This window comes from Stegodyphus dumicola, chromosome 7 (genome assembly GCF_044657685.1).
Source record: "Stegodyphus dumicola isolate Sdum_Otavi_A_Nest chromosome 7, ASM4465768v1".
Taxonomy (NCBI): domain Eukaryota; kingdom Metazoa; phylum Arthropoda; class Arachnida; order Araneae; family Eresidae; genus Stegodyphus; species Stegodyphus dumicola.
In genome coordinates, this window is record NC_140774.1 from 47,977,007 (window position 1) to 48,002,911 (window position 25,905).

The window sequence follows — 25,905 nt, forward strand, 5'->3', positions numbered from 1 at the left end:
GTAGAATGTGAGATATAGAACTGTCCCCCCCTTTTTTTGCGCAGTGTACATTTTCTAAACTGATTTAAAGCAAATTCAAATTAAATAAAAAGTAACACATGTATATATAAACTGCAATGATATGGCAAGTGTCCACAAGACAAGTGATTAATACACTACGTTCTCAGAAATATATACATTTAGGAGTAAATAACTAATATTTAAATTTTCCTCAAAAGCACACACTGAGAGTGCAAGTTATTACCTTAATTAGGCAGCAAATCAATCACTAGACTCCCATTCAAATACTGACTTGAAATAAATAATTAAATACTAAATATGGTTCTTCATAAATATTTTCTAATTATTGTCCACTTGCATGTATTTACACTAGCATAAAATTAAAATTCCTTAAGTACTCTTAACAAGAATAAAATACTTCAAACTTGAAATATCTTCTATTTATTATTATTTTTTTTATTGCTCGGTGACAATTTTTGATCAAATCTACAATAACCTTAAAATATAAATAAATAATAATAATAATTATTATTATTAGTTTAGCTAGTTATAACAAAAGACCAAATCGTGAAGATAAAGAAATACAACATTTTATAAGAAATAGAACATTACACTGTATATATATGTATATATAAAAAAAAACTTTATATGATGTGAAATTTATGTTTTGCAAATTTCTGTAAATGCATTTCATGCATAAACTTAATAAACCATTTATCTTCTTTTTCGAACATTTTCTCGTATCATCTTGGGGAAGGTAGTATAAAATTCCTGCAGTCATTAAAATATAGCACACACAGTCACTGACAATATCCCTTGACTAGATTTTATAATTTTTAGTTAAATTTAAAATATACAAAAGTTTCAATATTCAATCAAAAACATTTAATTTTTCAATCAAGCATATTTATTTATACAGATATTTTAAATATGTATTAATTTTTAAATCTATGTATTATTATACGTTGAGCTGTACATATATTTTAAATATGCATTAATTTTAATCTGTATCTTAATCTTAAATCTGTATGCAGTTTGAAATCACTAAAGTGAATGTTACTTTCCATATGCAAGTTCAACACATACACTTATAGGACCACTGACATAATTACTATTAATTTATCAATTTTTCTATTTGACATTCACAGTACCTTCAACTGAAAACTTATTCACCATTAATAGATAGACAGAAGCACAGTAAAAGGTTTAAATACAATATTATTTTAATATTTTTTTAAACTATAATTCCATTTGTTCAATTAAGATAAGCCACTCAGATTTCAATTTTATTACAATAATTTTATTCAGTGAAAGTCCTACATCAATTACTAGCAATTCCAAATTCTATTACTTTTCATTCTGTATTACCCTTAAGGCCTAGATAATTAATTCATAGGAGGAACCAAGCCTGTAAAAAGAAAGGAAAAAATATTACATAATGCATTTTAAGTTTATGTATGGTAAAAAAAAAAAAAAAAAAAAAAAATATATATATATATCAAAATACTAGTAACCCTAAACTCTACATTTTGTTATTTTTGCCTCCTGTTCTAAAATTAGCAACTGCTTACAATACATCTCTCCAAACTGTATCATTTAAAAATTAATCCATGCCATAGAATTCTTCCACACTGCTCACAAATGCAGGTATTAAATGCTATAGCCAAAAACGATTCCCAGATTTAGGAAGTGAGATTTAATATTAACCAATCAAAACCAAGCTACTAAAACTGAATCATTCAGTGCTAAATTTTCATCTTGGACATATCACTTTCTCTTGCTTTGGTGCTGCCAACCTAATTATGCCTACTGCTTTGTCTTATTATATTTCCAAAATCTAAAAGGTATCCTTGTAGATTTTCAGGAACAGGTGTCCTTTTTGCTCCAAGTTATTTATGGTTGCATTATATCAAGAACAGTGAAAAAATTTCAATTATTCTTAATGTATCAACAATTAAATTATCACATTTTGAAATTGACAGGATTTCAGTTCTTCAAGGTCAAGAGGACATTTACAAGTTACTTTCAAATGCATAATCTCTATAATTTTCACAGCCATTTCAACTGATGAGGCAAAAATTTCTTCTATTACGTTGTCCATCATAATTTCAATTTCTTGCATATAGAAATTTTAAATGCTGGCTATATATAATTCTGAAACAGCATCCAAACACCATCAGAAATAAATATTTAATCCAATAGCTGCCTAATAATTAGACTAACAATCAACTTGCAAAAATAAACATATTTACAAAAAACATGATAGCAGCTGCTTTATTCTTATTTGATAAAGTATATTTATACAAATAAAAAAGTGTGAACAATGTTTATAATCAACCAAAATAAATACAAACAATTTGATTATAATCAATGAATAGACTGAAACTAAAAGCAAAACATTATGTGAACGAATATATGGTGAATCCTGGCAGAAGGTTTGTCTGACAACTAAAATATTTTTCATTTCTTTATTTTTATTTCCTGCATAAAAATTTAACAGTTAAAAAAAAAAAAAATCTGAAAGGTTTCAGATTTTAAATTACGTCTAAAGGGGTGTTTTCTTAACGTTTTGTGTGTTACCTTTATTTATTAAATATATGTTCTACGTACTCAAACTATAAATGTCAGTTCAACAGCAATATCGAAAATTAATTTTAAAATGAGTATATTTTCAGAATTTCCGATACACAGTCTTGTGCGCTAGAGATAAAAATGTTTTCTTTTTCATACAGTGTTGCCATTGCTCGATATGAAACTGATAAGTTTTTTAATAAAAAATTTGTTCAAGTGTTACAAAATCTGAAATCTATAATAAAACAAATTTCAAATTAAAATTAGGGCTTCTACATGCCCATATTATATGGAAGATTACATTATTCAAATTTTGTTATCTCTAGGTACCATTGTTTTATCACAATGCGAGAAATATACATACATTTATGCAGATTCTTCATTATTTAATTTCTTTAAATATAAGACAGGGCGATAATATATGGTGGCAATGATTTGAAAAGTGATACAGCCTTTTAAAGTTTTTGATACAAAATGCCAAAATGAAATTAATAATCCTTCAGGGCAAATTGCCCCTTTAGACTAGTTAAAATTTAATAGCTTTATTTTGAGTTTGTAGAATCAAACGTACTTTTTCCCAAACTGAGGAAGTGTTTTCGGTTTGATTTAATTTATTATAGCAAAGCACACGAGGGCTATCTGCCTAAGGGAAGGGATGCTTTATGGAGGACTTTCTAAGGAAAACTGGCTCATATACAAGTTACACATAGAAGCGTTTTCGATAAAACATTGAAATTATTAGAAATTAAGCAATACACAAAACTGCATATGCTTTTGCTCATTTAGAAGTCCATAATGTTAAAAAAATCATTTGGTAAATCAATGTAAATATGAAACTAAAAATACACAAACCTAACTGTGTGCAGCAATATTCTGAAAATTTTGCAATAGACAAAACATCTTTTAGATTATATAAAAAATATTAAACAGCTTAACTGCTACATATTTGTGAATGAGTAAATTTTTATCTTTTTTAAAAAATATCCAGAGGTTAAAAATTAAAAGCCTTCCTTGTTTATTTCTTCATTTTTAATGATATTTACTCATTATTTTAAAAACTGCTTTCATTTCAGTAACTAAATTAACTTATTCTTCAGAATGAAATGCCTGAAAATATAGGTAAGTGGTTAACAGTATTTTTCCATTAATGATAATAAGGTTTATTCCTTTTTCTTGTGTTTTAGCTGCCCCCAGATTAGATTAATTGTGATTTTGAATCAAGATTGGATGCCATTTTTAATATTAATTGGTTAATTTATAGTTGATTCTAACAATCATTTAAAATGTAGTGAACAGTTACACAAATAGTGAATGATTTGATTATTATTTTGGATCATGGCAAAATTATGAGTATTACTTGCCTATGGAGAAGGACAACTTTGTGGAGAATTTTCTAAGGGAGATTATCTTGTACTCCCATTACACACAGGAAAACCACTACACTCTCATGCAGGCAGCCCTTTCGGTGGGATATGGAACCAAGTCAAACTATCAGTGTTTGGCATTCTGACCTTTCAAATGCTGTTGGGAATACTGAATTATTTGAACTTCACTTTACTTACTGTCACAAAGAAATGGGAAAAAAGATTACACATAAGGATATAACGAAATTTCTCAGAACTCCTCATTTTCACATCATACATTAATCGGCAATGACTATACTATGTATTCCATGTAATGATAATAAAGCAAGCAATGGATCATCTGTTTATAAAACAGAAAAAAGGGAGTGCAAACAACTCACCGCACTTGGTAATTCAAGTTAAAATGTGCTCCTTGATAAATAAAAATAAATATGTTCAGCCGACCTCTAACAATTGCTACTATACCTGTACTTCAATGTTACTTTGTTTATGCCATCTACTAGTTAATTATCACATATATATAATTTATTTCAAACAAGTTTCGTTTAGATGTTTTTGGTTACTTACTATTTTGTTTAGAATTGCAGTTTTAGAATTTAATGGTGTTTTATACTTGTTTGATAAAGTAATTTATCATTTTCACGCATGTGAAAGTCAGTAATTACTTGTCACAGGGTTCATACGCATTTCTGCAGACGGAAATTAAGTACTTTTATGGACCATTAATGAAAAAAAATTAAGGACCTATAAGCAAAATTGGAGCTGAATAAATTCAATTAGAAATATTATCTATGCCTGAACTTCACTTTTATAATTCCATCCTAAAAATAAAATAGGTCGGTAAGTATGATCCATTATTATTAAACATAACTTAATATTATTATTAATAAATTTGATAATAAAATAAACTTTATTAAATTTATCAAGTAGCATTAAATAATTTACACTTATAACAGTTGGACATATTGAAAGAAGATAAGTGACATTTTATTTATGTTTTACTAACAGTTTTATGTTGATTTCTTTCTTTTATGTTTCATTTCGTCACGTACTTGCTCAATATAGAGCTTTAGTATATCGCAGGTAGATTTTATGTCAAGTGGCATAGATTAAAATGAGACTAGTGGGCAAGCCCGCCAGCTGAGCGGGCTGAAGCCCGCTTATCATTGTTCGTTTTTAAAAGAATTCCCATATTCAATTTCACCGGTATTCAAAAGTTGGACCGAACTACCAGTGTTCAGGGGTTTTGCGCGGACTTCCCCCGCTTTATTCACGTATGCATTGAGAAGATACTGCATACGCGTTACACATACGAAAATAACGAAAACACCCATGCTCCCAGCCCGCTGGCCGGGATTCGAAAGTTGAATCGAAGTGCCAGTGTCCAGCGGTTTTGGGCGGGCTGTACCCGCTTTATTAAAGTATGCATCCAGAATATACTGCATACACGACACGCATGCGGAAAATCACGAAAACACCCATAGAGCCAGCCCGTTGGCCTTTATTCCAAAGTTCATCCGAACTACCAAAGTTCAGCGATTTTACCCGGGCTGCGCCCGCTTTATTCGCGTATGCATCCAAAAGATACTGCATACACGTTGCGGAAAATCATGAAAACATACATGGAGGCAGCCCGTTTGCCGGGATTCAGAAGGTGGATCGAACTACCAGTGATCAGAAGATTCGCCCGCTCTATTCTCGTATTCATACAGAAGATACTGCATACACGATACACATGCGTAAAATCACGAAAATACCCATACAGACAGCTCTTTAAACGGCTATTCGAAAGTTGAACCGAACTACCAGTGTTCAGCGGTTTTGAGCAGGCTGCGCCCGCTTTATTCACATATGCATGGAGAAGATACTGCATAAACGATACACATGCGTTAAAGCAAGAAAACACCCGGGGAGCCAGCTCGTTCGCCGGGACCGAAAGTTAGGTCGAACTACCAGCGTTAAGAGGTTTTGAGCAGGCTGCGCCCGCTTTTATCACATATGCATCCAGAAAACACTTTATACACCATACACATGCGGAAAATCACGAAAACACCCATGCAGCCAGCCCGCTTGCCGAGATTCGAAAGTTTGACCGAACTACCAGTGTTCAGCGGTTTTATCCGGTGCCCGCGCGCTGTATTCACGTATGCATGCAAATTTTATATACAGTACCCCGGAATTCGAAAGTTGGACCGAACTACCAGTGTTCAGTAGTTTTGCGCGGGCTGCTCCCGCTTTATTCAAGTATGCATGCAGAAGATACTGCATACACGTTACACATGCGGAAAATCACGAAAAAACACATTGAGCCAACACGGTGGCCTGGAATCGAAAGTTGGACGGAATTACCAGTAATCAGAGGTTTTGAGCGAATTTCGGCCGCTTTATTCACTTATGCATCCAGAAGATTCTGCGTACACGAGGCACATGCGTAAAATCACGCAAACACCCATGGACCCAGCCCGTTTGCCGGGATTCAAAATTAGGACCGAACTACCAGAGTTCAGCTTTCTTGCGCGGGCTGAGCCCGCTTTATTCATTTATGCATCCAGAAGACACTGCATACAGAGCAGACATGCGTAAAATCACAAAAACATCAGTGTAGCCTGCCTGCTCACCGGGATTTGAAAGTTCCCGTATACCATCTCCAAGGAACGGGAATTTAATTTAGAGCCCTTAAAAATCTGCAAAGAAAAATATTTAATCTTAAAAAAAAAAAAAAAAAAAAAAAAAAAAAAAAAAAAAAGTGAATTTACATTTTATTACTGCGAACTTATTTAAAATATCCTTTACATTCAAAGATCATATCTAAATTAAGTGCACGTATCTAATACCATAAAAAATACATTATTCCAAAAAAAAATTATTATTAAAAAAATAACATATTTTTAAAAAATAGCGTTTTCCGATTTTTTAAATAATATCTCAGCTGATTAAAGCTGTACAACTTCAAGAACGTCATCATTTAAATTTAATGTTATATAATAACTTTTATTCAATATCAATAAAAGAATTAACGTGGCAATCATCCTAACCTGAAATTAAAAAAATTGCAAAAAGCAGCTGTTTATTTAAAATGCTGACATTAACGAAATATTCAACATACAGTGACGTAACATGCAATCGCGTGCATTGTTTAACCTCAGAATATAACCTTAATTTTTATCTTTGGCGATTGAAGAAACTGTTGCAATCGGAAAAATGAGCGGGAAAATTAGCGTTTTCAGTTTTTAATTAATATCTCAGCTGATTAAAGTTGTACGAAGATGAAAATGGTATCAATTGATTAAGAGAATTTTTTCGAATCCGAAGATACCTGTCTCGAATTCCAACTCAGCGCCGTTCCATAGATATTTAAGAAAAAAGAATTTGGCACGTGACCTTTTCGCCAACACTACGCTCGAAGAAAATCCAGCTGTTCCCCCCCCCCGTCGCTTTCGAAAAAGCTATTTTATCTCATCTAATTCCGAGACAGTTGCCACTCCGAAAATTGAAATAACGTTAAAGCAGTTTTTAATTAATAACTCTGCCGATTATTGTCGTACGAAGATGGGACCGGTATCGATGGATTCGTTGATTTTTTTGGCATCCAGGGATATGCGTTTCGAATTCCAACTCGGCGCCGTTCCGCAGTTATTCGAGAAAAACGAATTTGGCACTTAGCAGAGCCCTACTGATCAGAACAAACCTGAAAGGCATGGTTAAGTTTTGAAATTAGTTGTTCTCTGCCTGACACAGTTAGGACGTAGCTTTTCTTGTAGGGTTCCAGGGATTGTAACCAGGACTGTGGAGTCAGGCAGATTTTGGGGTAAAGTGAGTCAAAGCTGGAGTCGCTAAAAACAGGTCCCCTCAGACTCCAGTTTTTGACAGACAGCTTGAATTTGAAATGAATTAAAAAAATTAATGACAACCTGAGTTATTATTTTGATTTATGGACTATATATATTAATAAATAGTTATTTTCTATTTTATTAACATATTAATAAATAAATATAAGGGAGGAGGATGGATGTGATATTTGCCATTAGTGATTAAACTATATACATTAATAAATATAAGAGAAGAGGATGGATGTGATATTTGCCATTAGTGATTAAACTGATTCATTTAGTTACAAATCTCACTGGTAAATTTAGGTAAGTGGCAAGAGCTCATAAAATTGATGACATTCTTAGGAAGTGAGCAGGAAAAGGAGCAATTATTTGATCAAGCAACGCGATAACGAAGTACATATTTGATGATAGAGGGGTTGTTAGAATTAAGAACATTTTTAGAACATGTAGATAACCCTAATGTTTCACTAACAGAAAGACTGTGGAATGATCTTGCAAATTTGGAAACTCTTCTTTCTACACCGTATATAGCCACAAAAAAGCTGCAATCTGAAGAACTGACAGAAGGCGAGAATGGAAAAATGTGAAGTTTGTTCTTTCTGAAATGGAGGGTTTATAGCAGAAGGAATCATTTCTTCAATGAAGAAAAGAGAAACTAAACTGGTGTGTAAAACGTAAGCAACAATGTAAAAATTTAGCAGATAGCTATGAAATTGCAGAAAAGGAGGTCTGGAGATCAGTAAATGAACACGTAAGTCAGTAGAAATGTCACGTGTATGCAAATATCAAAAACGAAACACCAGAGGCGGCGTGAGCGTACACAAAACGTGCGATATCGGCGCGCGCAGCTCAACAGTAGAATAAAAGGAAGGACGAAGACGCAATTCAACATATTTCCTGCAAGTGCCAGTGAGTCAGTTCGTGAAATATGGCAAGAAGAAATCACCTGGACGACTTCACATGTGGAAGAATGATTGGAAAGCTGGAGGAGGGGCGTACTGTCACCAGTGTAGCTGCAAAGTTCGAAATCAACAAAAATGTCGTTTCGTGCACTTGGAAAGCGTTCCAAACCACAGGTACAGCTGTTAGAAAGGTTGGTAGTGGCCGCCTGAGGACGACAACTGCAGGGGATGACAGATATATCGTCCTGCAGGTGAAAAGAGGCCAACAGCACTCAGCAACTCTGTACAGCAATGGGGCGACAAGTGTCGTGGTTTACTGTGGCCAGACGCCTTCACAAAGAGAGGACCGCCCGACGTCCTGAACGCTGTCTCCCGTTGAAAGTTGGCCACCGATGCCACCGTTTACAGTGGTGCAGAGAACACAAAAACTGGAAAACTGATCAATGGAGTCATGTCCTCTTTATGGATGAGAGTCAGTTCAGTACCAGAAGTGATTCTCAAAGCATTTTGATTTGGAGAAAGGTCAGAACCCAGTTTTATCCCAGTAACATCAAGACACCGTAATGGTGGTCCTGGAGTTCTTATCTGGGGAAGCATTATGCTGAACGGGCGAACTGAGCTCCACGTTTTCGACAGAGGGTCTGTAACCGGGGATCACTATTGTGAGGAGGTACTCCTTCCCCATGTGCGTCTGTTCCAAGGTGCCATTGGCCCAGACTTAATTTTTATGGATGACAATGCACAGCCACATTGGACACCTGCTGTTCAGGAGCTACTAGAAAGTGAAGATATCACTCGAATGGATTGGCCAGTGTACTCCCCAGATTTAAATCTCATCGAACATGTGTGGGATGCTTTGAGGAGATGCATTGCAGCACACTTACATCCTCCGGAGAATACCCAACAACTCAAACAGATGCTGATTGAGGAATGGGCACTCCTACCACAAGAAATGTTGCACCAGCTGGTTCTGAGTATGCAGGGATGGTGCGAAGCAGACATTGCAGTGAGGGGAGGGCATATCCCATATTAAGGAACATCTGCTTGCTGTTCTTCCTCTTGGATAAACGATCATGAGTCACGATACTATGCGTTCAATAAAGCTTGTTTTTGTTTGATTCCATACCTTATGCATTGTATTCCTTTTTCAGCTTCGATGCTTTCGCCATCCTTTACATACATAATACTCTCCTTCATTTTTGCATTTCATATCTTTTAGTTGATTTCTCATGGAGTTATGGCAAAAAACCCTGCTGTTGCTTAAGTTTTGCACACCAGTGTAGTTTGCTAGACAATAAGATCGTGCTGGGTTCAAAATATGTAGATCCAAATTGCCGAATTTTGTTGGATGACAAACAAATTAAAAAGGCAAAGAAAGACATCTATGAACTTTTATTAAGAATGAAATTATTAGCAGAACAACTGGAGTATTCAAATCAGGACAGTCAAACTGCAGATATTGTAATTGAGTCTTTATCATCTTCTTCCACTGATGAATTAGATTTTGAAAAATATTTGGATAATACTGAAAAGGCTAAGGCAAAGCGAATGAAAATAAATAACCAAGACCCTTTATACACAGTCCAGTCACATTAATGTGACCACCACGTACTTTCCATGTTAGAGTTAAATAACCAATCACAGAAGGCAGGTGGCAGCACAGTGCAGTTGAGCGTATATAAAGGGTGTGTGAGGGCTTCGGAAAACATTTCAATCGTTGGCGTAATGCAGAAACGAAGCGATTTATCCGACTTCCAAAAGGGCATGATCATTGGCTTTCGGGCTAAGGGTGGAAGCATTTCCGAAACGGCTGAGTTTGTGAACTGTTCGCGTGCCGCCGTGGTAAAAGTGTACCGTGCAGGGCAAAATGGGACTGTCCAAAATCAGCGACGTGGCAAATGTGGTGCACCACGGGCCATAGATGACAGAGGCGAACGACGGTTGCGTAGATGCGTTCGGGCAGATAGACGGGCTACCGTTGAGCAACTGACCACCAAAATGAACTAAGTGGCTACCAAAAGTTTCTCCCAAAGTACTATTCAGCGAACATTGCTGCGTCTGGGCCTCTGAAGCAGACGCCTGGTTCGTGCACCTATGCTGACTGCTGTTCATCGGCGGCGAAGGCTAGAATTTGCACGCCAGTACAGCAGCTGGACGTCCACTGAGTGGCGACAGGTTGCGTTTTCGGATGAATCGAGTTTTATGCTCCATCGGACAGATGGACGTTGGCGTATAAGGCGTGAAACCTCTGAAAGGAACCACCCTGCAACCATTGCCGGAACAGTCCAAGCTGGAGGCGGGAGCATTATGGTCTGGGGAATGTTTTCCTGGCATTCTCTAGGTTCACTGATCATTGTGGAAGGCACAATGGATCAATACAAGTACGCATCTGTCCTTGCGGACCATGTTCACCCCTACATGCACACTGTTTTTCCTCAGGATGATGGCATCTTCCAGCAGGACAATGTGAGGTGCCATACAGCTGCCAGTGTACGTCCGTGGTTCGAAGAGCACCAGGATGAGTTTACCGTCCTCCCCTGACTTAAACCCAATCGAGCATCTGTGGGACCATCTCGATCGAGTTGTTCGCGCCATGGATCCTCAATCGCGTAATCTAGCGCAGCTGGCCACGGCATTAGAGTCGGCATGGCTCAACATCCCAGAGAACACCTTCAGGGACCTATGTGACTCTCTTCCTGCACGTCTCGCAGCAGTCCGCTCTGCGAAAGGTGGTTATTCTGGCTTTTGACAGATGGTCACATTAATGTGACTGGACTGTGTATATAAAAATGAAAAATACAAACAAGATTTATACACAGCCTTTGAAGAAAGAGATAAATATGATTGCTCTTGCAAGACACCTCTTTTAGAACTTATAAATTTCTATCCTAAAAAGTTAAAGGAAGTAGAGCCCTAACAGTAACAGCTCTTCTTCCTACTTAAGTCAGTGTGGAAAAGCTCTTTTCAGATCTGAAGTTTATCAAATCGGATCTATGGTCTTCTAACAAAGAGGATCTTGCCAAAGTTTTACTGTTTCTTAGAAATTACTAATGCCAGTTTTTCGATTTCATAATAAATGCTAATTAATATAAAGTATATGCTATGCCATCAATTCTTTTATATTAAAAAAATAAGCTCTAACCCATGTGTATATGTTTACATATATATATATGAGGGAGTCAGAATCTTTAAAATTCCAGGAGTCGGTAAGGTTAAAAAAGCCACTAAAGCACCAGAGGTGATAATTTGTTTTGTATTATTTTAATTCTCACTAAATGCAAAAAATAAGTTTCACATGAATTTTTATATTTTTGTGTTTTACCTTGGGACCACGGTAAGGATTAATGAAAGGCAATAACGCACTTTAAAAGGCAGAGATATTTTTTAAGGGTAAGCAGTTATAAATAATTAAATTAGGTAGATAACCTTCATCATTATGAATATACATGGCTGCTATTAAATTTTATTTATTTTTTTAACAATATTTGTTAAGAAATTATTAAAATCACTATCTAATAAGTTTTCACAATTTAAAATACATGTAATTTATGACATTGATTCTAAAACTATCTTAAGACATTACACATTAAAAGATACAAAACCATATACTTATAACAGTATACAAAACTACATTAATAACATATTACAACAAGCTACAAACATAACAAATGTTTTGTAGCAACAACCTTCAACAAAATATTTATGCTCCTTTTAAATTTGAAGCTGTCCCAGACATTTTGGCTAATTTATATCGATTTCCTTCCCTTTAAGCATGTTTTCTAACAATTCAAAATTTGGTTAATACGCAAACTAACTTTCCCACTAGTTTCTGCGTGCTTTATCTCCTAACTTGTCACGCAGCATATTTCAATGAAAATATCCACTTTGACAGCTTTCGATTGCAATTTAACAATGTTTTTGCGTGATATCTGTACGTAAGGACAGAATAAAAGACTTGAAAAAAAAAAGAGCTTTAAAATGAATTCTCAAGAGAATTTTTCGTGGCGTCTGTACCAACGTATCTCGCATAACTCAAAAACGAGTAGCCTCAGAACATTGAAGTTTTGTATATAAGACGTAGATGTGCACCTTGTATTTTGGTTTCAATCGGGCGCACCAAACGTATATAAATATATTTATAAATATATCCACTCTGTTACCCGGCTCGGTGATCTCAGTTTCTTCACTCTTATATGTTTGTAAATTGTACATTTTTTGCTTTAAAAATGATTGAATTATGTTATTTTTATCTTCCAGTTAAGGTTTTTATGCCTTTAGTAAATCTGTATGCAATATTTTTAGAATTATCAACAATTTAAAATTGTTTAAGTGCTGCTAAGCCTAATTTGATGGCAGCCATTGATCTTGTTTACATTTGAAACAGCTGAGTAGCGGATTTGTTGCCAATCTAGAGAAACTTAGCTTCGCAACAACAAAGATAACGCCTTCATTTTTTATTAAAATCATGCTTAATCCTTTCTAGAATTTTTTCGAGGAAATAAGCGTTTAAGATTTACTTCGTAATTTTTAATACAGATATTTTGAGTTTTTATGCATTTTTGCCTTGTTGCGTGAATGAGAAATACTTAATCATCTGTGGAAAACTGTTTCTTTTTTGTTTCGTTTGCTTAATTTCTTTTATACATAGTTCTAGCTTTATTATAGTATTTGAATAGAACATGTGGCAACGATTAGATAATTCTTTAAATGATATAAATTTTGTGCATTCTGAGTTATAACATGAACGAAATATAATACTGTTAAGTAAACTTAGCGCCAGAGTGTCGCTATGGTAAACAAAGTGAATTTTAAAGAATGCATTTATTCTATTGTGATTTATGTGCTGTCGGCGAAGTAGGTTTAATTCAATCTAATAAGTTTAAATAAAATGCAAGAAAAAATGCGTATAATTTAATATTCCGTACAAGGAAGTCATGTGGTGTACACATCAGATTTTTTCCGTACAGTGTTGCCATTGCTCGCTTTGAAATCATTGAGTTTGTTAATAACAAAATTCTTTAATATTTGAAAAATACGATATAGATAATAAAACAAATTCCAAGTTCGGGCTGCCAGATGCCCATATTCTAATGGAGGACACTTATTGAAAATTTGATGTCTCTAGGTACCGTCATTTTTTCACAGCATGAGAAACACACATACATTCATGAAGATTCTTCATTATTTAATTTCTTTAAATACAATGCAGGGCTGTAATATTTGGTGGCAACAATTTGAAAAGTGAACCGACATTTATAGTGAATCAACGCAAAATGCCAAAATGGAATTAATAGCCATTCTGGGCTAATGCCCCTTGGGCTTACCCCCCTCCAAAAAAAAGAAGAGAAAGAAAGAGAGGGAAAAAGGTGTAAAATTAATTTTATACAGAAAACTGATGCATATTCTGATATTATGAGACAACTATATGGGAAAAAGTTTAACCATGAAAAAATTAAAATTACATTTTTAATTAATTACATAGCTATATTGATAAGATCTGTTTCATAAATTATGCTTTATAGCACTATACGTTGTTTCTTTTTCAGATTCAAAATATTGCAGAATAAGTAGCCAAAATGGAAACTTTATAATACGATGCGGAAAAATAAAAACGTTACATTTTAATGTTATTTTTTTAACTATAATTTCAATATATTACCATTACTTTAATAAGATTTATCAATGATATAATGTTAAAAAAAATTGTCGAAAAATTCGCAGATCTTGGAATTAACATTTTTTTATAGAAACTGATCTTAAAATCACAAAAATGTTCATAAGTCACTAAATTTAGAATCACCAAAATGTTCATAAGTCACTAAATTTAGAACTGTTTAATAAAAGAACTCGCATCCCAAAAGTGAAAAGAAAGAGCTCTTCATTAGAAAAAATGAAATAATTTCAAAACGTATTCGAAAAGTTTCACTTGTTTTGCTCAGAAACTCTAGTATACACTATTTAAAATAATAAGAACAAATATAACCTATGAACCCATTCAAAAGATAACCATATTTGTCAGTGAATCACCAAAAATATTTCCCAAAAATGCTAATTCACACTCCAAATGGCAGTAATAAAAATACATTTCAGATGAATAAAATTAAGGACCTTCTGCCAATTTTGGACGAAATTACACTTTTAAGGCCCAAAAATTGATTCCAAAAAACCCAAGCACTTTTAAGGACCGTATGAACCCTGTTGTCCTGTTGTTAGTATTAATTACCTTTGAACTAATATTTATTTGTATTATGGAGTTTACATACAAATTGTGTGTGTATATATATATTAAAATATTTAACTCATAGTCATGAGCGTACGTGATGTTAATTTGGCTGAACTTCTGATAAACCCTACTCCACACTGCTGAGTAGATAAGGTTACTGTATGTTGATATTTCAACGTGGCTTTAAATTCTGATGGCTGGCTGCACAGGCATTTGTCTAGTTTCCCATATATGTAATGTGAGTACTAGCTTGTTTTCTTCAGAAAGTTTTCCATGCAGAAATTCTTCTTCCCAGGCAGGTGAAAATATGCCTTGCTATAATTCAATGATTCCAGTTCTACTATACCTAAAAAGGCTAGATGCAATATTTTTTTAACCCCTTGACATACAAGTAAGACGGGGGAAAACATATAAAACAGAATCATGGCACGACTGCAGCAGTTAAGAAACCTAATAATATAATGCACAACGTTCGTTGAATAAAGTTCTTGCCTTCTCGCATATGTCTTAGCCTAACGACACACGAAATGAATGACGTATACCAGATATCACTGTACGTCAAGATATATATGGCTACTGTATTTATGTCTCAAGCTGGAAAAAAATTACTTCCCAATGATTGGCAACTTTTAGAGAGGTCATAAAGGATCATATTATGGATCTCTTGCATTATGCATAAAGCTGTATAACTTACCATTTGCTTGCTGACATTGCCTAAAAACTTCATTAAAACCTTGACACAGACTAATATCTGATTGGGTTTGAGTACACTCCAAAAACTGTTTGAACTCAAACTGGCATGCATTAGTTTGGCCTCCTTGAGCCGGAGCAGCTGGGGATGGAGCAGTCGGAGCTGCTGCCGCAACTGGGGCCTCAGCTCCACCACCACCAGTTAAAGCATGGCCTATTGTATGGCCCTGAAAATTAAAAATATGACAATAATTATCTAAATTACATTAAAATTATGAAAATGCACATATAAAAGTAAGTATCTGTACATACATAACTGCAAAGAAGATATTGCCGAAGTTTTACCGTTTCTTAGAAATTACTAATGCCAGTTTTTCCATTTCATAATAAATGCTAATTAATATAAAAATTTGCTATGCATTTTTTTCTGTAGCACATATTACTTTTTTTTATAATAAAAAAATAAGCTGTACCCATGTGTATATGTTTACATATATATGAAGGAGTCGGAGTCAGAAATATTAAAATTTCAGGAGTCATCGGTCATTTACCCTACCGACTCCACAGCCCTGCAAAAAACTATAGAAATGAGTGAATATTGATAACAAATTTGTTAAGAAATAAAATATTAACCTTATTATTGCATAATAAATATGATGTCACATTCAAATGAAAGTAAATTATTTTTGTGCTTATATTAGTCAGATGAAAAGGAAATGGATGTATTTCATTATAGAAAATTAAAATTTTATTATTCATCAAAGGCAAGTATAGACAAATAAAAAAGGAAAATGCACTCACCTTGGTAGGAGGGGAAAAAAACCTTAGTTTAGCATTACTTATTTCTGCAAAGAAATTTACTTCTTATTGGTTACAAAAACTAATTTTAAACTAACTGATATTTTTTATTTATTTCTACAAATATATTACAGTCAAAAGTCGTTAATCCGGACTCGTCGGGACTTCGGCGATTCCGGATTATAGATCATCAGTTTAAATCTGGTAAGATGGCATGCAGAAATTACAAAATTAAAAATATGAAACCGTAATTTATGAAATAAAGAACAATTATGATCTAAAGGGTATCAAAATTTACAAAAAGAAAAAGCTTAATATTTATTTGTTTACTTTATTAAACATTTCCTTCAATGTAAGTTGCTTCGTTTCATGTGATAATACTTTCTCTTTAATTCTTTTAAACAGACATAATTTCTTGTTTAGTTACAAAGTTCCGCTGTTCATGTCCTATAATTGCTGTGTTGAGAATACCTCGAAATGTTTTCGTTTTCAATAACCTCTGGGTCACTTTCTTCACTATCCGAAGCGAATTATAATGACCACGAGGAACTTGATTTAAATCATATCAAAGACAGAATGAAATACTACACTTAGTATGGAATTATAAACTAAATAAAATAAAAACATCTGCCCTGAAAATAAGGATAGTGCTGACAGATCAACTTCCAATCCGCTGCCTGAAATTGATAAACAGATTTCGGATCTCAAAACATACTTTCGCTTTGTAGATACAAATTACATATTAGTAAATATATATAGGAAATTCTATTTGACATAATCTTTCTAATCTATCATAATCTAATAATGACGTTTCTGCCCCCCCCCCCTCTGCCGCAGAGCAGCGTGAAATTGATAAACAGAGTTCGGATTTCAAAACATACTTTCGCTTTGTAGTAAATATATATCGGAAATTCTATTTGACATAATTGAAAGTTCAAGCTTACTTTTATAAAATTGCTCTAACAGTCTGCAAAAAATAATAAGCCGGATCCAATTCGAAGATTAAGGAACAACGCAATCGGTAACATTAAGTGAATTAGATAACTTTAGCTTAGCGTATAACTCCGTTACAATTTAGACGCGCATGCGCACAAACATATTCGCAGCCGTAAGGGTCTTACGCGCTCTCGTCAACGCCTGTGCGCATGCGTGAACGCGACGCATGCGCAGAAAGTTTGTAGCTTTGAGGTCCGGATTATAGATCATTCCGGATTATGGGTGTCCGAATTAACGACTTTTGACTGTATTATTTATTATTTCTAAAAAGATTGTCAATTTTTAAGATATTTTAATTTATTTCTAAAAAATAGAAATAAAAAATAAAGAATGGTAATTATAGAAATGGAACAGAGTAATAATAGAAAAAGAGAATTCTAAAGATATTTCTCAATGTTCGAAGTTCACACTGCATTCAATGCAAATAATTTCGGTAACAGAATGACGTTAAAACGTGTATCTAATGCATGTCTTGCATTTCATAGATGTGGATGATCTCTTTTTTTGCCACACTAACCGCATGTTTTTCATTTCGATGAGGATTGCTTTGGCACTTCATCATTAGAAGCAGCATAATTACAACTTAGAAATGTTGAATTGTCAGAAGGTAATGTTTGGATTTTGGCACAAGAAAGAAGATGCTCTTTCATAAGATTATAACTAAATTTAAATACGAGCTAAATTTTGAACACCTTACACAGATGACTAACACTAAGACTGGCCTTTTAAATTATTATGTATATAGTATGCAAACTGAGGAAAACTACAACACATCTTTAATACTGAGAGGACTAAACCTCTGGCCTTAAAGGCGGACAGCAACTGATTGAAAGCTCGCGAGGAATACAGTGGCAAGGAGGCTTTCTTTCCCTCCCCAGCTAACTCTGTTCTTGGCGAACAGCCACAACTTAAATACTTAAGCGTAGCAAGTACAATTTGCATAAACATATTCGCATGTTTTATTTTGGCCGGAAGTGGATAATAAGAGAGGACAGTAAAGTTTTAAAATAAAATTAATGTTAGTAAAACTTAAGATCCTTACAAGTTTTCGAAAGGAGAGACCAACCTCTTCACAACATCTATAGGACTGTTTGAAACAGCATAACAACCACTAGGTGTTGCTCCACAGTAAATGTTGAGGCCAGGTATATAAAATGATATTCAATCACACAAAGTATTATCCCATACTTCGATGGTTTAATAGGCATGAATTGAATTCATTGACAGTGACCTTGAAAAGGACGCTTCTCACCAACAGTGACGAATTTGCCCAAAGTGTAGCAATGATTACATTTTTTTAGAAATATGTAATCATTGCTCCGGATAGCTGCCAATTTGTCCATTTTACGTCTGTCCTGTCTTATTGATTTATCACTGAATAGACGACAATTTGTCAAAAATAAAAGTCTCTTGCAGCTCATTACACCTCTGGTTATTTCAATTCCAGTGCCATAACTTAAAAACAATTCTTTTACATTTACATGGTGTCCTTTTTTTAAATTCATATCACATATAACAATTCAAAGTATGCCATCATTTCCACTCTTGATGTAACAGTGCAGTGTCTTGAGTATTTGTCTTTTAGCAAACTTACACATTTATTTGTACATTCCAAAATTTCATCAAGCATATTTATATCAATTATTTTAAAAAATGATCTTATTCTATCCTCTATATCCTTGGCATGGTGTTTTAGGCCTGGTAACACTTCCATAATATTCATTTTCTTTGAGCAGTTTGCATACTGTTTTCATTACTTAGAAGATTTATTCTTCTTACCAATACAGACCATATCATCATCATTCCTTTTTTCTATACCATTATCATCATCTGAAATATACTGTTCAGATTTATTGCTGACATTATTTATCTCTATTTTCCATACTCAAATCGCTACTGTTCTCACATACAAAGGTTTCCTTGTCTTCTTTTTCGTCATCAGATAATTCTTGAAGAATGTGAGCAAAATCAACTGGTGGCACATATTTTTTTGCCATGAAAACCGATTAAAAAATTATAGTTCAATTTATACAAATTAAAATAATACACATCAATTAATAGAACAAAATAACGAAATAATCGAGAAAAAATATTTTTTTACAATTTTCACCCATGACCGTGTGCATGTCTTAACTTTTATGAAGAAGCTGCCACACAGCACAAAATTCCACGATATAAGGAAGGGTAGAAAGGAAGAATAGGAATGACCTTCAAACGTCTCAGCTGCAAAATGGGAAAAATGTGCATTAAAAACCGAATTTGTCGTAAACTTTGTGCATGATGAGCGTGCTGGAAGGTTAAAGATCATTTGTCGAGTGTTAGAGAAAGAAAAAAAAAAAAAATAAAAATAAAATAAACAACAAAACCTTTATGCGTCTTTTAAATTTGAAATTTTCCAGATATTTTAGCTGTAGCATTATTCTAAAACTGTTTGTTTCAATAAATAAATCAATGTTCCCACTAGTGTCTACTTCATCTCCCAAATTATTAAAGTTTCAACAATGTACCTTTGAAGAATAATTTTCCTCTTCATTTTAGAATTTTCAGATTTGATTTCTGTTATTCTAAAGAAATGCCTAGCATATATATAAAATCTTAATTTTATTTCTTTAATAATATGAGTATTGCGAATAGTTATAAAATCTTTTTCTGTAGATGAAGAAATGCATAAGTTGTTCCTAATGCTGAATAAGTTAGTTCCTAATTTTGATCTTATAACAGCTGATATGAGTTTATTTCTGGGCTTGTTTGAGAAGCAAATTAATCCTTCTGAAGGAACCAATTTTAAAATGGGCACCCTGTCTTGTTGGTCTTCTGTCAACTGAAGTTGTAAAATTAATTGCAAAGGAATCTTCTGTTGATGCTCAGGATTATGAGGAAGTTAAAATAAATTCTATTAAAACATTTCAAATTGAGAGATGAGGAATTTCACAACTGTTTACCCAATATAGGAGAAAACACCTGGGGAACAAACACAAACATTTGACTATTTCAATGGGTAGTCTGAAGAATCAAAAGTCACAATGTTTGAGCAGTTAATTTGATTCTGGCAGATCAAATTAAGATCAATAGTCCCTCCGATTTATAAGGAACACTTATCTTTTCTGGATCACTGGAGTGAATGGAACAATCCACTTTAGCTTGCAGACAAATTAGATCTGTATGAAGAAGTTAGACATGTACAAAATAAAAAAAACATCAGTAAGGAACCTCTAAAATTTCAACAAGGTGGTCTCCAAAATTATAGAGGTAATCCTCAACGTACTAAAAATGCCTCATCAAGAGATAATGCAGAAAATGAAGATTGACCAGCTGTTAGTTCCTATGACTGTAGGAGGTTGGGCTTTATAAAGGCTAAATGCACCACCTGCTCTCCATCTCTAAAAAAAGCAGAAGCTAATCTTAGAGCTCTACACCATTCGACATTCTCTGTCGAAGAACCCCAGATGATTCGTTTGAGATTGGAACAGTATGTGCTGACACTGGAGCCAGCCACATTACAGCAGAATAAATGTCATAACGTCTTTTGAGAGAATGAGGAATAGAATATGGGAAAACCAACACAGATGTTACCCTTACCAATGATCTCCAGAAAGAAACAGAAGTATATGCGACTCAAGAAGAAACTGAAACTGAAGAATGATGCTCCTGAATAACTTTATTTATGATACCTACTGTAAAAGGTAAGGAAATGCTTTTAGGAACTGATTTTTTACACACTGTTGAAACTGTTTTAGATCTTCTAATAGGCGGTATTACAATGAAAACTCTAAAAATAAATTTAGCTTTAGTGATAATGTTTTCAAAACACACAAGCATTCAGAAAATAATGTGCAATTTAACACATTTCGATTATGAGAAAATGAAGGAAGACATTTAACCGAAAGCCAAAGGGACACTCAATGCTCTGTACATGAAATACGAGACTTCCAAACAGGAAAAGAAGCAACTCCCTATACTGACCATCATATAAATACCGGGGGAATCATCCTCCATCCCAGATGTTTCCAGCCAAGAAGTATATTTTAAAGAAGCAGCCTGATGATCTGCTAGAAAGAAAATAGAAGAATGTTTGTCTCCAATTAAAAGGAAGAAACCGATTTTGCATCGAGTACCGAGGATGAATGACTAACTGCATGCTGCTAAACATACACAATATATAACAACTATTGATTTTCGGTCTGGTTAGCATTCACCTTTCTGGAACTTTCCATTTCGTTCGAATGAAATGGAAATGAAAAATGCTCCAACTACTTTTCACAGCATAATCAATAAATTCCAAAGCAGCTTGAAAGATGAGGTAGTTCTCTCTGACTTAAATGATATTATTATTACTGAAAAATATGTAGCTAGAAGCAGTGTGAGAAGTCATGCCAATTTAAACTTCAATTTTATTATAATTTACTAATTCTTTTTATATTTTATTTTTTAAATATTTAAGTGAAATTTTTAATTTATTAAACTCTCCTATTTAATAAAACTGCGAGAAATGCAGTTTTGCTCTCAATAAAGTGAAATATCTTGGTCATTGGATTACTAATCAAAAAACAGACATTGATCTAGAAAAAGGATGTCAAACTCGCAGCCCATAACAAATATTTTTGTGGCTCGGCAAATAATAATATATAATAATAAAATAACATATCGACGAAGAAAAAAATGAAATGTTTACTGCTAAGTAATTAACGATAATTTATTCAGTGTTGTTAGATTACTCACAGCGAGCTGACACACACACTACTTAAATTACAAATGCGTGTGAGTAGCTTGCGTTCAGCTACCTTCGGCTTTTGGGGGACACGTGCACTCAGAACTTGTATGCATCCCCCGATAGCTGAATGTGGCCGAACTCATGGTCTCAGTTTTCCAATCATAGTTTTGTACGATATATTGGTGCATGCACTTTGCTTTATTATTAATTATTACTTAATTCATATTGTTACGGATTTCATAGTTATTTATTTATTTAAAATTATAATTAGATTTGCTTCATGTTGCCTTAGCAACGCAGACTATTTTTGAAAAGACCGCTGCGTTGGAAAGTTAAAAATAGAACAGCGAGTGCATTTAATACCTAATAAATAAATATCTCGTAATTGCTGTTGCCATCCACAAAAATCCAGATATTTATAGATGTTTCCAGTATATTCGAGAAATTAATTATAAAGCTTATAAAAGCCGAGAACAAACAACTAATCTCAGTAGTAGCTGTAGTTCTAGCGAACTGTTTGTTTACTTAATGCTGTGATTGATTTGTATCGATTTCGCTGTGAGATAGAATTAGTTTCTCTGTCTTGAATTGATTTTTGCTAAACGTTTGACATTTTGTGATATTGTTAGAATATTTTTGAAGAAATATTTCAGCATTTTGATTTATCTCTTGTGGAAAGAATAAATTTTTGTTAACTTTTTAACGTTAACCGTGTTTATTCCAGCCCTTTGTATTCAGTATGTCTATATCAAAACCAAGTGGTAGTAAAATTAAACGAAAAATCGCTGACGAACATAGAATATTCCAAGTAAAATGGGAATTAGAATATTTTTGCTGTGAAATAAAAGATAAAATAATCTGCTTGATATTAATGTACCAAAGTTATATAATATTAAATGTCATTACGAACAACACAAATCGAAATATAACAATTACGAAGGATTAATGAGAGAAGAAAAGTTGAAAGAGCTCAAGTTAGGAGTGAAAAAGCAACAGTCTATATTTAATAAAGTATTGCAAGAAAGTGAAGCGGCGGTACATGCAAGCTACGTCTTGTCCGAGTTGATAGCTAAACATTCGAAGCCTTTTACTGACAGTGATTTCATCAAGGAATGCCTAATGAAAGCTGGAGAAATTGTTTGTCCTGGATATGTGAAGGCTTTTCAATCAATTTCCTTGTCTCGAAATACAGTTGCGGAAAGAGTTACTGATTTAGCCGCGAATTTAAGTGATCATATCAAAGCAAAATCATCTAGTTTCGAAAGTTTCTCCATTGCCTGTGACGAGAGCACGGACATTAGTGGCAAAGCTCAATTAGTAGTGTTTCTTTGTTCTTGTGACAAGAATTTTAACATTTTTGAGGAATTACTGGAACTAATACAGATGCTTGGTACTACCACAGGAGAAGATATATTTACTTGTGTTTTTGGGACTTCTGCAGAAATACAATCTACCTTTGGGAAAATTAAATTCTGTAGCTACAGATGGCACTCCATCAATGACCAGGAAAAACAAGGGCTTCGTAGCATTACTAAGAAAAAAACTTAGTGAAATTCACGGTTCAAACATTCATCATATGCATTGTATTATACATCAAGAAGTTCTATGCACGAAAGTAATAAATATGGAGAATGTTTTGTCATATATAAAAAAAGTTACAAATTTTATAAGATCTCGAGGTTTAAATCAACGTCAATTCACTGCTTTCTTAAGTGAGTTAGATAGTGAATATTTGGGTTTGTCCTACTATACCGAGGTACGTTGGTTATCTTGCTCCAAGATTCTCAAACAATTCTGGGATTTGAAAGAAGAAATATGTCAGTTTTTAAAAATGAAAAAACAAGACGTAAGTTTGTTTTACGATCCAATATGGATACAAGATTTATCTTTCTTGGTTGATATAACCAAACACTTAACCGATTTAAATTTATCGTTACAAGGAAAAGATCATATCATTACGAACATGTTCGACATAATTAAAGCATTCAAATGTCAACTAGTTCTTTGGGAAAAACAACTTAAAAATGAAGATTTGATGCACTTCCTGATGTGCAGCATGAACAAATCAAGTTTAGATGATAATTGTTCGTATCAAAAATACGCAGAAAAAATTGCAAATTTAACAACTGAATTTTAAACGAGGTTTAATGATTTTAGTTCCCTCGAAGACAAATTTTTCTTGTTTTCTTCGATTTTCTCAATAAGTATTGACTCAGTACCCAGCCATATGCAAATGGAGGTGATCGAGATTCAATGCAACTCAAATTTGAAAGCAAGATTTATTGAAGTGGGTGTGCCTGAATTTTACAAATATTTACCAGCCAGGTTTGAAAATACTCGAAAATTCGCATATAAAATTATTTCCATGTTTGGTAGCACTTATCGGTGCGAGCAGTTATTTTCAATCATGGAAGGTAATAAGTCTCCTATTAGAAACCGTATTAATGATGCTCACTTTGGGTCAGCGTTGAAAGTTATCACTGCAAACAAAATTTCTCCCAAAATAGGAAAGATAATAGCAGAGAAGAGATGTCAAGTTTAGGACGTAAACATTAAATTTTTCTTGTTCTTTTCTATATAAATATATATATACATGTTTATTATTGTATTATTCAAAATAAATCTACGTTTCTATGAATATTGATTTTTTTTTTTGCGGCCCGCCTAAAGTTAAACCTTGTTTGTTTGGCCCAAGTGTACCTATGAGTTTAACATCCCTGATCTAGAAAAACTCGTTTATACAGAAGATGCCAGTTCCAAGAGATATGAAACAAGCATGTCATCCTTGCATACCCTCTGTTCCTGGTATAGAGGATTCCTACAGAAATTTCCAGAAACATAGACCTCTTATGTAATCTAAGAACAATGTAAGCTGGACATGGGGACCACGGAGAGGGGGGGGCAACTCTTTCCAGACATTAAAACAACTTCTCATATTTAAGAAATATGATGCAACAATGCCTTACATTATTCAAACAGATGCTAATAACTATGCTTTGGATGTGGCATTATTACACAGAAAGATTCAGAGGAGCTGCAAAAATAAATTGCTTTGCAACACAGCAAGAAACCCTTGCTGTTGAAGCCTTGAATAAATTCTATGGCTATACTGAATGCCAAAACATTATTGTAGCATCTAATCACCAATTAATGAAATAGATTTTAAGCTTAAGTCACATCTGGGTAGACTTGCTAAGTGGTCTATGCAATTAATAGTCTTGTAACTTGAAGATGGAATACATCCCTGGAGGAGCTAATTTTATAGCCGAAATGTTATCATGCCCTATGTACAAACATGAAGGAGAATCATGCAAAGTTTGTACCTTAACCAGTGATATCGCAACCAGTTCATGGAATACAGCTAAAGGATACAGATCTTAAAAAAGATCAGAGAATCTTTTAAAAGTGAAGTAAAGGGTGAAAATGTTTCTAATTGGACCAGAGAAGGCTGTACAATGAATCAAGGAATTCTGTATGACTATTTCCCAGACACTGAATCACAGGAAGCTCAATAAGTAACAATATGCGAGACAAAGAATTCTAAAGCAATATAATGATGCTCCTACAGCAGGACCTTATGGTGTTGGAGACACATACCATAGAATTTCTTATAGGTATTATTTCACATACACAAAAATACATTGCAAATTCTATAAAAAAAGTATATTGAGTGTAATCGCCACAAACCTTCAAACCAGAAACCACTCCGGTTGCTCTAAACACCAGTTTATGGCCAACACTTCGAAACGTTTGCTACCAATTTATTTGGTCAAGTACCAATGAGGAAAAAATGGAATATAAAATGGGTGGAGTTTTT

General features: G+C 33.8%; 1 protein-coding gene across 1 annotated transcript in view; it reads right to left on the reverse strand.

The window, feature by feature from the left end:
- Window positions 1–1,278: 1,278 nt before the first annotated feature.
- The window catches only part of LOC118185259 (coiled-coil-helix-coiled-coil-helix domain-containing protein 2-like), a 47,504-nt gene continuing 22,877 nt past the window's right edge, over window positions 1,279–25,905 (reverse strand). Inside the window, exons 3-4 of the mRNA XM_085820165.1 lie at window positions 15,588–15,810; window positions 1,279–1,408 (exon numbers count right to left, since the gene is read on the reverse strand). Of these exons, the coding sequence (XP_085676291.1) occupies window positions 1,386–1,408; window positions 15,588–15,810 (246 nt within the window). The 3' untranslated portion in view covers window positions 1,279–1,385. The remainder of the gene's footprint in view (window positions 1,409–15,587; window positions 15,811–25,905) is intronic.